Source organism: Mustelus asterias, chromosome 23 (genome assembly GCF_964213995.1).
Source record: "Mustelus asterias chromosome 23, sMusAst1.hap1.1, whole genome shotgun sequence".
In the NCBI taxonomy this organism is placed as follows: Eukaryota; Metazoa; Chordata; class Chondrichthyes; order Carcharhiniformes; family Triakidae; genus Mustelus; species Mustelus asterias.
In genome coordinates, this window is record NC_135823.1 from 3,515,815 (window position 1) to 3,529,780 (window position 13,966).

A 13,966-nucleotide genomic window follows, 5' to 3' on the forward strand; every position below is an offset into this window, starting at 1 on the left:
GTTTTGCAGGAAACTGGAGCACCCAAAGGAAACCCACGCAGACATGGGGAGAATGTGCAAACTCCACACAGACAGTCACCTGAGACCGGAATTGAACTCGGGTCCCTGGCGCTATAAGGCAGCAGTGCAAACCATTTGATTTCGGGTATTAACATATTCTGTTTGTTCTTATTGTCGATGTCAGGCTGAAGATGTTCTCCTTGGAGCAAAGAAGGTTGAGCGGGAGACTTGATAGAGGTGGTCAAGAATCTGACAGATTGAGATAAGGTGGATAAAGAAAAGCTGTTCCCATTAGCAGATGAGGGGGACATAGATTTAAGGTTTTGGGTCAGAGATGCAGGGCACGATGTGAGGAAGAATATTTTGAAGCAGCGAATGGTAATGACCTGGAACTCGCTGCCTACGAGGGTGGAGGAAGTGGAGACAATAACAATTACAAAGGAAGTTGGATGGGCATTTGGGGGGTTTCAAACAGAAATGCTGACTGAATATCTCTGAACTTCCTAACACCCTGTCACTCTGTGATCCTTGTGAAATTTGAAACTAAGTATTCACAACAAGACTCAAAGTGCATCAGCCCATTGGAGGCAAAGTCAAGAGACCGGCCAGCCCAGCAGAAAGAAACCCTCCGACCCTCCCCATTGACCAACTGTGAGAATGAACAAAATGCAGTCCTGGACATAAGTGAGAGCAGATACAATAACAGCACAATCCAACCCCTGGAATCACTCATGAACCTGTTGTTGTCTCAGCAGGGTGGATGGAGCTCTGAATCTCATCCCACACTGAGAGCTGATGAATGGCTTCTCCCCAGTGTGATTTGCTGGTGTCTCCGCAGGGCAGATGACTGAGTGAATCCCTCCCCACACTGAGAGCAGGTGAACAGTTTCTCCCCAGTGTGAACTCGCTCATGTGTCCGCAGATTGGATAAGTCAGTGAATCTCTTCCCACACTGAGAGCAGGTGAACGGCCTCTCCCCAGTGTGAACTCGCTGGTGTGTCCGCAGGCTGGATAAGTCAGTGAATCCCTTTCCACACACAGAGCAGGTGAATGGCGTCTCCCCAGTGTGAGTTCGCTGGTGTGTCCACAGATGAGATGGCTGAGTGAATCCCTTCCCACACTGAGAGCAGGTGAATGGTCTCTCCCCGGTGTGAACTCGCTGGTGTGTCCACAGATTGGATAACTGAGTGAATCCCTTCCCACACACAGAGCAGCTGAACGGTCTCTCCCCAGTGTGACTGTGTCGATGAATTTCCAGCTCAGATGGGGCTATGTATCCCTTCTCACAGTCCCCACACTTCCACGGTTTCTCCATGGTGCGGGTGTCCTTGTGACTCTCCAGGTTAAACAATCAGTTAAATCTCACACAGAACACGGGTACAGTCTCTCCCCGCTGTAAATGCTGCGATGTATTTTCAGGCTGTGTAACTGGTTAAAGCTCTTTCCATACACTGCATTGGAACACTCTCACTCGGGTGTGTGTTTCCGCACAAAGCATGCACTCTGAATGGCCGGAGGACCACAGTCCTTCCGGTCCTCCAACTCTTCCCATTGGCCAACACCTCAGCAGGAAAGTCGAGGGGGGGGCGGAGGGGGGGCGCCTCCCTGCACATGTGCAGCCACCATTTTCCCTTGTTCATGCGCAGTCCCGGGCCGGGGAGAGGGGGAGATCACTGAGTGGCTTCTCGCTCTGGCCGGAGCCGTCAGACGGTTGCCTGGAAACCTTGGCTCGAAGAGGTGTAGGGGGAGGGAAAAAATGGGTGGGGGCGGGGCTCCCGTGCCCACGCGGTGGAGATTTCACCCCCTGACCTTCATGCTGAGCTGTTGACCAATAGGAAGAGTTGGAGGACCGGAGGGAGTCTTGTGTCCCAGCCAATCAGAGCTGGGTTTGTGTGGATGAAGATTGCGCTTCAGACAGACTGAAACTTCCTCCTGTCTCCAACATCTGTGAGTGGGAAAGATTGGATTGTCCAGCCAGTCCACCATATTGGCCGCTCGCTTTGCGTGTTGGCCAGTATAGTGTGCTCCAGGCAGGGGGCGGGCAGAGGATAAGGAGTTCAAGGCGGGCTTAATGCGCGCCTTGCGGTGAGCTTTTGGAAATGTGGCCGCTGGGAGGAACGCCTTGGTCGGCGTGAAGTTTCTGTTTCAAGTGCTTGGGTTCGTGACTTGTGCAAGAACTTTTTGTTTCGGCTGGGGCTTGTTGAATGCTGCTCTCGCTGGGATTCCTGTGCCTTGAAAGGCGTGGCCCAGGTAGATGCAATCTCGGAAGACCCAAGCCAGGGAGGAGCCATTTGGGAACTATGGTTTCGGAAGGTTCAGCCGCGGAAGGTGTGACCCCAGACGGTGCAGCCCCAGTGGGTGTGATTTTGGAAGATCTGGCCCGGAGTGGTGGACTTTGGAGGACTGTAGTTGAGCGTTGTCGACTTCGGACGGTGGAATGTTGATGGGCGAAGCTCTGGAAGGCGATGCCTCCGAAATGTTTCACAATTGTATGGTTGTTCATGGATTGTTTGTTATTGTAATATGTGGTTTTCCTGTTATGATAGTTGGTGGTTTGTTCCGGCCCCCGTCTATTTTCTTGCGTTATTTGTGGCCTGGGGGGCATCCCCCCCTGGATAAAGTCACCCCCGGGGGGTGTGACATCCACTTGGGGAAAGTTCTGGGTGGTGAAGCCCCGGACATTGTAACACCTGAGGGATTTTTATTCTCCGGGAGAAAAATTGGGAAGGCAGGCCCGAACTGAGTACCCTGGAGAGACTCTCCCACCGCCCCGGCTGAAATTCCGGAAGGGATTCCGGGTTGAGTAGGCGGGGTGGTTTCCCCCATTTCCCCCCTCCGGCTGAACATCCGTAAGGTGTAACCCCCGGATATGAGTACCACTGGAGGGTTGCATCCCCCGGCAGGTGGACAAACCCAGGGGATGGTGCCCTTATGCTTCAGTGTTTATTTTTTGTTGTGTACAGTTGTAGTGTTGTGTTAATGTTTGTAGATTTGTAGATTATGATTTTTAAATGGAGGTGTATTTTGAGGGCAATGCCCTGGAAAACTGTAATTGACGATGAACCCTTCCGAAATGGAAGGTAGTAACTGATAAATGGATGGCGTTAGCCATTGGTAATGTATTTTTTCACATTTGTTCTTTGTGTATTTGTAATTGTTTTGTATTAACGTATTTGTAATAAACAAAAAGAAACCAACATCTGTGAGTAAAACACTTTCTTTTCTCCCCCTTTCCATTTCTTTTCTCATTCTGGGGGAAATTGGGGACTTGCAGCAACTGAAGGGAAAGGAAGTGAATCCAGGGAGGGAGCAGACTCTGGAAAGGTTGGCCCAGGTCTCTTTCTCTCTTAAAGACATTCACATCCTTTACTCCCTCAGCTTGACACATTTATTTGTCTGGCTAAAAGGATGGTCTCTTTCCTAATGTTCACAATTAAAGGGCTGGTTTTCCCAGGAGATGGTTGACATTTGAGGTACAGTAAGAAGTCTCACAACACCAGGTTAAAGTCCAATAGGTTTATTTGGTAGCACGAGCTTTTGGAGCGCTGCCCCTTCACCAGTGCTACACAGATTAGATATATTATTTATGGTTCTGTAATAAAATACATTCAGTATTATTTCTCATCTTGTAATATAGTACTGTACCTACATTATATATTTCCAGACATCTCTTTCTTAAGAGGGTTGTTAGTCTTTTGGATTTCTCTTCCACAGGGACCTGTTGAAGCTGAGGATCATTAAACATATTCCAGGAAGAGTTAGACAGATTTTTGAGTGATAAAGGAGTCAAGTATTATGGGGAACATGCAGGAAAATGGAGAGAAAGCTAACATGAGGAGGGATTTCTTCACTAATGGATGTGGTGAGGCTTTGGAATTCTCAACTCCAGAGGACTGTGGAGCCTCAGTCATCAAATATTTTCAAGAGAGAGATGGATTGGTTTCTAGATATTGAAGATATCAAGGGATATGGGGTTAGTGTGGGGAGAATGATGCTGAGGGAGATGAACCAATGATGTTGAATGATTTAAAAGGTTCGATGGGCTAAATGGCCAACTGCAGCTCCTATTTATTATTATCTCTGTGCCCAGGACAGGAAGCAGTCAGCATGGATCTGTCAATCAGCCTCAGCCAGCACCTTCAGGAGAATTGGGAGGGTGAATATTAGATACAGCAGAGTGAGAATGGAGAGAGAGTGTGTGGGATGGAGATTTACAGCTTTTGGGGAATGAGAGAGGAAAGAATGTTCCACAGAAACTAGAATTGTCTGTTCTGAATTTCTATCCTTTACTGACACTGATGACTTCTGTAAATTTGTTTTGCAGGATATCCAACTCAATAGCCTAATCCTGCTTTTTCCGCATAACCTTTGATTCAATTCGCCCCAAATGTTATATCCAGCCACATCTTGAATACATTCAATGTTTTGGCATCAACTACTTCCTGTGGTAATGAATTCCATCGGCTCACCACTCTTTGGTGAAGAAATGTCTCCTCACCTCCGTCCTAAATGGTTTACCCTGAATCCTCAGACTGTGACCCCTGGTTCTGGACTCCCCCACCATCGGGAATATCCTCCCTGCATCTACCCTGTCTCGTCCTGTTAGAATTTTATAAGTCTCTATCAGATACCCCCTCATTCATCTGGACTCCAGCGAAAATAATCCTAACTTAGTCAATCTCTCCTCATACATTAGTCCCACCTTCCTTGGAATCAGCCTGGTAAACCTTTGCTGCACTCCCTCAAGAGCAAGAACATCCTTCCTCAGAAAAGGAGACCAAAACTGCACATAATACTCTAGATGTGTCCTCACCAAGGCCCTGTATAATTGTAACATCACACCCCTGCTCCTGCACTCGAAATCTCTCGCAATGAAGGTCAACATGCCATTTGCCTTCTTTACCGTCTGCTGCACCTGCATGCTTCAGTGACCGGTGCACAAAACACCCAAGTCCCGCTGCACACTCCCCTCTCCCAATTTACAGCCATTCAGATAGTAATCTGCCTTCTTGTTTTTCCTTCCAAAGTGAATAACCTCACATTGACAGAGAAACCACAGGCCAAAATCATAAATGTCTCATTTGGATCTGACAGAGCCATGTTCCTTGGGACCTGAATATAATCAGATTTTGAGTCCAGAAGGAGAAACGGTCTGTCGATTTGAAAAGATTTCAAGCATCAGTGTGACAGGAAAAGCAGCAACACACTGCCACACTCGAGTGAGAGTGTTCCAGTGCACGGACTAAAGAGTTTTAACCAGTTACACAGCCTGAATAAATATCACCCCATTCACAGTGGGGCGAGTCTGGACTCGTGTTCTGTGTGTGGATGACGCTTCAACTGATTGTCCACCCGAGAGGGGCAAGGACACCTGCACCATGGAGAAACCATGGAAATGTGTGGACTTTGGGAAGGGATACAGAGTCCCATCTCAGCTAGAAGCTTATCGGCGCAGCCACACTGGGGAGAATCCTTTCATCTGCTCTCAGTGTGGGGAGGGATTTACTCAGTCATCCCACCTGCCGACACACCAACAAGTTCACACTGGGGAGAGGCCATTCAACCTGCTCTCAGTGTGGGAAGGGATTCAGAGTTTCATCCGCCCTGCTGAGACACCAACAAGTTCACGAGTGATTCCAGGGGTTGGATTCTGCGGTTATTGTTTCTGCTCTCAATGACATCCAGGACTGATTTGATTTGATGTGATTTATTATTATCACATGTATTAACATACAGTGAAAAGTATTGTTTCTTGTGCGCTATACAGACAAAGCATACCGTTCATAGAGAAGGAAAGGAGAGAGTGCAGAATGTAGTGTTACAGTCATAGCTAGGATGTAGAGAAAGATCAACTTAATGCAAGGTAAGTCCATCCAAACGTCTGACAGCAGCAGGGAGGAAGCTGTTCTTGAGTCGGTTGGTACGTGACCTCAGACTTTTGTATCTTTTTCCCGCAGGAAGAAGGTGGAAGAGAGAATATCCGGGGTGTGTGGGGTCCTTAATTATGCTGGCTGCTTTGCTGAGGCAGCAGGAAGTGTAGCCAGAGTCAATGGATGGGAGGCTGGTTTGCGTGATGGATTGGGCTACATTCATGACCTTTTGTAGCTCCTTGCAGTCTTGGGCAGAGCAGGAGCCATACCAAGCTGTGATACAACCAGAAAGAATGCTTTCTACAGTGCATCTGTAAAAGTCGGTGAGAGTTGTAGCTGACATGCCAAATTTCCTTAGTCTTCTGAGAAAGTAGGTGGGCTTTCTTAAATATGTTGCCAGCATGGGGGAACCAGGACAGGTTGTTGGTGATCTGGACACCTAAAAACTTGAAGCTCTCGACCCTTTCTACTTCGTCCCCATTGATGTTGAAATGCATACATTGGGGTATTGATGAACATTCTAGTAAAAGGGAAGTATAGACGAGGTGAATGAGGTGACAGCTTTCTCTTGGAGATATTTGTGTCTTTATGAACTTTTTGAGAGAACTCAATTTGATAATCTGGCCACCATCTGAGACATTGGGACTGTACAGGGGGAAATAAGCACATATTTTGAGGTGGGAAACCCCTTTGACCCTGGCTTTTGACTTTCTTTTGAAGTTTCCAGCAGAATTATTGAATGGTGCATCCTTTGTAAGACAGTGGAATCCAGGATGATGATTGGTAAAATGCGCAGCACCATCCCTATAGACCTGATAAACCTTCCACAAATGCAAAACAAGGATTTGTGGGAGAGCACAGAGAGATACCAACGAGCAGGACAAAAGAACACTGTCTGATTAACAACATGAGAGACAACATTTAACAGGTAGGGAAATGTGTATATACGACTTACGAAAGTGAGACCCGAACGGAGGATTAAAGAAGGAATTGGAACACCAATGTGAGATTGCAGAAGTGATTTGTAAATTGTGAATGAACTAACATCCGAGAGTACACAGTGCAGCTGCACTGAAAAATGGGACTTACTCAGCTACTTGACAAACAGCAAGACATGAAATGGTTAATATGGCCTGAAATCATTTTGAAATGATCAAGGCACTGACGTACACTCCATACAGGAACTGACTGTAAGACCAAATTAAAGTAAATGGAATTTTGGATTGGGACAAATAAAGGCTAGGGAGAAAGGATACTGAACAAGAATTAATTACAAGATGGATACAGGTGAAGGGACAGCTTGAGAATTTTTAAAAATCTATGCAATTGCTACAGCAATTATATGCTATCACTGCTTTTGAATCCAATTATACCACTTCAATTATATCTAAAAATTAATGTGATAAGAAGATTGCAAAGGGAAAGAAAGTTGGCTACTTTGGTCTAGGCCAATGACCAAGAGGGGGAAACGTCAGAGTGAATTAATAGATTTAGTAAAAGGGGTGACAGATGTAACACCCCTGCATTAGAGTAAAATCACGTTCGTCAGATGCGCTACATCAAAGTTCTAATATCAGCAAGGTTGTTTACTTGTTTGAGGAACAAACAGTTTCTAGATTACAGACAAGCCTTTGGGTGAAGTTTTAATAATAAAGCTACATAGACAAGATAGAAATTTTAGGACAATGTTCTGTGTACTGACTGACAGTATAGCATTTATATCTGTATTGCAGCTGAGAGATGTGTTAGAATGCTAAGTGGTATTTGTGAGTGACCTTGGGATTTGCAGATTGGTCTCTAGTTATGGAGGTACTGAGTGCCCTGGGGCAGGATTTTGGGAAACTGCTGTTGGTTCAGGAACTTGAGGAAGATTCACATTTCTACCTGGGGTGGAGAAAGTCACTTGTTGTTCATCATTATACCTTTTTAAAAAATAAACGTTGAAATCATTTGTTATTTCAGAGTCTTCTCTTGCCTGGCTGATGGTTAAGTCTCTCAAATTAAAGCATTTAGAGGGTCCATTAGGAACTGAGTAACTAGGCATTTGCAACCAAATCAAACTGAGTCTAAATATTAATAATTGTATCTCTTTAAAACTGACAGAAGATCTCCAGAAAGTTCAGGAAAGATTCACAAAGATGTTACCAGAACTGAGTGCATATAAATCATAGAATAGATTGAACAGCTGGGGATATTTTCTCCAGGAAAGAGAAGGTTGAAGACTGACCTGATAGAGATTTTCATGGGTGTGATAGGGTTGACATCATCAAGTCATCACTGTGATTACAGAATAAAAATCCGGAACTGAGATTCTAGTTGTCACAGAAAATCCTTCTTCCTCACAAGCTATAAATCTCTGCCCCCACACACTCCCAGACTGCCTTGATCCACTACAGTTCAACTATTGTTGCTGCAGGTCCACAGCAGATGCCATCTCCCTGGGCCTACACTCAACTCCAGAACACCTAAATAACAAAGACACCTATGTCAGACTCATATTTATAGACCACAGCTCAGCCTTTAACACCATTATTTCCATGAGACTCATCTCCAAACTTTGTGGCCTGGGGCTCGGCTCCTCCCTCTGCAACTAGATCCTAGACTTCCTAACACACAGACCGCAGTCAGTAAGGATAGGCAACAACACCTTCTGCACAACCATCCTCAATATCGATGTCCCATAAGGCTGTGTCCTCAGCCCCTTACTATACTCCTTATACACCTATGACTGTGTGGCCAAATTCCCCTCCAACTCGATTTTCAAGTTTGCTGATGACGCCACCATTGTGGGTCAGATCTCAAATAGTGACGAGACAGAGTACAGGAAAGGGATAGAGAATTTAGTGAACTGGTGTGACGTCAATATTCTCTCCCACAATGTCAACAAAATAAAGGAGATTTTCATTGACTTCAGGAAGAGTAGTGGAGAACATGCCCCTGTCTTCATTAATGGGAATAAAGTAGAAAAGGTCGACTGCTTCAAGTTTTTTGGTGTCCAGATCACCAACAACCTGTCCTGGTCCCTTCATTCCAATGCTATTGTTAAGAAAGCCCACCAATGCCTCTACTTTCTCAGGAAACTAAGGAAATTTGGCACGTTCACTACAACTCTCACCAGCTTCTATAGATGCACCATAGAAAGTGTTCTTTCCAGTTGTATCACAGCTTGGTATGGCTCCTGCTCTGTCCAAGACTGCAATAAACTATAAAAGGTGGTTTATATACCTGCCTCCCACCTATTGACACTGTCCACACTATCCGCTGCCTCAGAAAAGCAGCCAGCATAATCAATGAACCCATGAACCCGGACATTCTCTCTTCCACATTCTTCCATTGGGAAAAAGATATAAAAGTCTGAGGTCATGTACCAATCGACTCAAGAACAGCTTCTTCCCTGCTGCCATCAGGCTTTTGAATGGACGTACCTCGCACTAAGTTGATCTTTCTCTACACCCTAGCTATGACTGTAACATTCTGCACTCTCTCTTTTCCTTCCCTATGTACGGTATGCTATGTCTGCACAGCACGCAGGAAACAATACTTTTCACTATATACTAACACGTGTCAATAATAAACGCAATCAAATCAAACACTCCCTCCTCCCTATTGATTGTAACACTAATTCATCCTACTATCCTCCCCCCTGCTTTTTCCCCAATTTTCCTCCCCTGAAGGTGCTGACTCTGGGCTTTAGTCTCACACTCACCTATTACCATCTCCAATATGTCCCCAGGTGTCTAAATCTTTCCACCTGAAGTGAACAATCTCTTTTGCTAAGGGGACGTCCCAATCCAATCCAGTGACTCCCCACATGTACTTTGTGTCAGCGTGGGGTCACTGCGCCTCCCTTCCTCCACTTTCCATCCCTGTCTCAGGGGTTTGGAGACTGGGCTCCGGATGAATAATGGCGGCCGCAGCTCCCACAATCCCCCGCACTGGGGAAACCGCTCTATCCGCCGCACGGGAGGGCGGCCAGGGCGTATGTCCAATGGAGAGGGGAAGTTGCGCATGTGCGGAGGGAGCCTACCCCCTGACCTTGCTGAGATGTTGACCATTGGGTTCATGAAGGGAAAGTCATGTTTGACTAATTTGGTGGAATTCTTTGAGAATATTACATGTGCAGTGAACAATGGGGAAACCGTGGATGTGGTGTATCTGGATTTCCAGAAGGCATTTGACAAGGTGCCGCACCAAAGACAGCTACATAAGATAAAGGTGCACTGTGTTACAGGTAATGTATTAACATGTATAGAGGATTGGTTAACTAACAGAAAGTAAAGAGTGGGGATAAATGGGTGTTTTTCTGGTTGGCAATCAGTGACTAGTGGTGTGCCTCAGGGATCAGTATTGGGACCGCAATTGTTTATGATTTACATAAATGATTTGGAGTTGGGGACCAAGTGTAGTGTGTCAGAATTCGCAGATGACACTAAGATGGGTGGCAGAGCAAAGTGTGCAGAGGATGCTGAAAGTCTGCAAAGGGATATAGATAGTCTAAGTGAGTGGGCGAGGGTCTGGCAGATGGAATACAATGTTGGTAAATGTGAGGTCATCCATTTTGGTAGGAATAACAGCAAAATGGACTATTATTTAAACGGTAAAAAATTGCAGCATGCTGCTGTGCGTCCTTGTGGGTGTCCTTGTGCAGGAATCACAAGGAGTTGGTTTGCAGGTGCGGCAGATAGTTAAGAAGACAAATGGAATTTTATCCTTCATTGCCAGAGAGATGGAGTTTAAAAACAGCGAGGTTATGTTGCAGCTGCATAAGGTACTGGTGAGGCCACGCCTAGAGTACTGTGTACAGTTTTGGTCTCCTTACTTGAGAAAGGATATACTGGCACTGGAGGGGTGTAGAGGAGATTCACAAGGTTGATTCCGGAGTTGAGAGGGTTGGCTTATGAGGAGAGACTGAGTAGACTGGGGCTATACTCGTTGGAATTCAGAAGGATGAGGGGAGATCTTGTAGAAACATATAAGATTATGAAGGGAATAGGTAAGATTTTCCACTGGTAGGTGAAACTAGTACTAGGGGGCATGGCCTCAAAATAAGGGGAAGCAGATTTAGGACTGAGTTGAGGAGGAACGTCTTCACACAAAGGGTTGTGAATCTGTGGAATTCTCTGCCCAGTGAAGCAGTTGAGGCTCCCTCATTGAATGTTTTTAAAGCTAGGATAGATAAATTTTTGAACAGTAAAGGAATTAAGGGTTATGGTGAGCGGGCGGGTAAGTGGAGCTGAGTCCACAAAAAGATCAGCCATGAGCTTATTGAATGGCGGAGCAGGTTTGAGGGGCCAGATGGCCTCCTCCTGCTCCTAGTTCTTATACAGGATATCAGAAGAGGAGGATTCACAGCTCGAAATCTCAAACCAAATGTCGTACTAAGATTTTACAGTCACACGATTCATTGGGAACTGAATATCATTGGTCTTTCAATCTAAAAGGAGAAATATTTCTCTGTTCTGTCTGCTTCAGAAGGCTTTAAACATCAGTGTGACTGGAAAAGCAGCGAGAGATACATACGCACACACAAGTGTGAGTGTTCCAGTGCACTGACTGTGGAAAGAGCTTTAACCAGTTACACAGCCTGAAAAAACATCAAGTTATTCACAGTGGGATGGTACCATATATGCATTGTGCGTATGGACAAATCTTCAACTCATGATTGGTCATTGATAGTCACAAGGACACCACAACATGACAAATCCGTGAACATGTGGGGACTGTAGGAATGGTGCTTGAAATCCATCGACACATTCACACTGGAGAAAGGCCATTCACCTGCTCTCAGTGTGAAATGGAATTCACTCAGTTATCCAGCCTGCTGACGCACCAGCAAGTTCACACTGGGGAGAAACCATTCACCTGCCCTGAGTATGGGAAGGAATTCACTCAGTTAACCAGCCTGCGGAGTCATAATGTCACTCACAGCAGTGAGAGACCCTTTTAGTGCTCTGATTGTGGGAGGGATTTCAAAAGCTCTCGGTCACTGTTGGTTCATCAGCGCTCTAAGGAGAGACCATTCAGCTGCACTCAGTGTGGGAAGGGATTCACTCTGTCACCTAGCCTGCTGAGACACCAGTGAGTTCACACCAGCGACAGGATGTTCACCTGCTCTGTGTTTGGGAAGGGATTCACTGAGTTATCCAACCTGCTGAAACACAAAGGCACTCACAGCAATGAGAGGCCCTTTAAGTGCTCTGACTGTGGGACTGGTTTCAAAACTGCTTTCAAAACTTGCTTATGTCCCACCAGCACATTTGCACTGAGGACAGACCATTCAGCACAAAGAGGTTTAGTTCGTCATCCAATCTGTGTGTACATCAGCGAGTTCACACTGGGGAGAAACTGTTCACCTGCTCTCAATGTGGGAAGGGATTCAATGATTCAACCCCCTTGCGGAGACACCAGCAAGTTCACACTGGGGAGAGGTCATTCACCTGCTCTCGGTGTGGGAAGGGATTTCGTGATTCATACCACCTGCTGAGACACCAGCAAGTTCACAAGTGATTATAGGGGTTGTGTTTTGCTGCCAGTTTGCTGCCAATCACATCCAGGGCTGAACTATTTTTGGACTTCGTCCCCTTTCATAGAAATCATAGAAACCCTACAGTGCAGAAGGAGGCCATTCGGCCCATCGAGTCTGCACCGACCACAATCCCACCCAGGCCCTTCCCCTACATATTTACCCGCTAATCCCTCTAACCTATGCATCTCAGGACTCTAAGGGGCAATTTTTAACCTGGCCAATCAACCTAACCCGCACATCTTTGGACTGTGGGTGGAAACCGGAGCACCCGGAGGAAACCCACGCAGACACGAGGAGAATGTGCAAACTCCACACAGACAGTAACCCGAGCCGGGAATCGAACCCGGAACCCTGGAGCTGTGAAGCAGCAGTGCTAACCACTGTGCTACCGTGCCGCCCCCACTGTGCTACCGTGCCGCCCAGTGCCCAGACAGAGATTTTCAGTTTTAAAAACACCCTTTATTACAAGCTAAAGCTAGTAATCTGGTACTGCAGCTGGTGGTGCACCAGAGAGCCCTGAATAAAACATTACACAGACAGTTATACTTTCAGATCCAGTTACAAGGAATTAGCATATACCAAGCAAATCTGTATATTTGATCAGAAATTATCCATCTCCACCCACAACTAATAGATAAGGGTCCATGATGTATAGCATATGAGTGTTGTCCAATTACAACTTGTGTCCATCTACTTAATTGTATCATCAAGCATGTATTTTCTCCACGATCTACTAACTTCCAGACATGAATATCAAACTCTATTGTCCCTTGTTCTAATGGAGACTCATGAGCTGCAGTTGCACATGGTTGAATTGTTTCATGGTCTTTGACTATTATCTGGAGGCCGCCTAGTTCTAGTTTTTCAGAGCTTCTGTCCTTGAGAATTTAGCAGCTTATGCAATGTTTTAAATATGTATGATTATTAACCCTTTTAGTCCTCCTTTTGGCCTTTGGTGATCACCCAAACAGGCCAACATAATGTTACAAACATCTCTCCCTTAACCACTTTCTTCTGAACAGCAGGAACTACAAACAGGCTTCAGTTCCATACTCAATGTGCAGCTTGGTTGGTGAAAGCTGCTATTTATTAACTAACCCCACAGTATGGTAAATCATGTTATTGGTCTAAGTGGGCATGATCCATTTCCAATTTGTTTGTCGAGGGCGCTGGTCATCTATTGATATCATTTCCATTTGTCCCCAAGTTTGTGCAAAACCAGGTAAACTAAATCAAATAAACTCGGGGATCCCATAGTCCCCCTGACTGGCCGTCTGAGATGTCAATCACTTATGGGATCCTCCCTCTCATTCAAGTGTGTGTCTGTTACTTCTTGCTAAGATTAAAAAATGCTTTGTTATCTCCCTTGCCTATCTGTTCAGAATGGGGGAATATGGTGTCTATGTTTTGGGCAGGTTATTTGCAGATTACAATTACTCCTCCCTTTTGTGTGGAATGAGTTACTTTACTTTCCTTAAAACCTTAAAATACATCTCAGTTCTTTAAAGTGATTGGTCTGCTTGATGTAACAGTACATTCAACAAACAGATGTTATGGTGGTCAGTTTAGC

General features: G+C 45.6%; 1 protein-coding gene across 1 annotated transcript in view; it reads right to left on the reverse strand.

Annotated features, from left to right (window-relative positions):
- LOC144510907 (uncharacterized) overlaps window positions 1-13,966 on the reverse strand; it is a 347,486-nt gene that overhangs the window by 178,369 nt on the left and 155,151 nt on the right. The window contains exon 6 of the mRNA XM_078240963.1: window positions 885-1,223. Coding sequence (XP_078097089.1) covers window positions 885-1,223 — 339 coding nt within the window. The remainder of the gene's footprint in view (window positions 1-884; window positions 1,224-13,966) is intronic.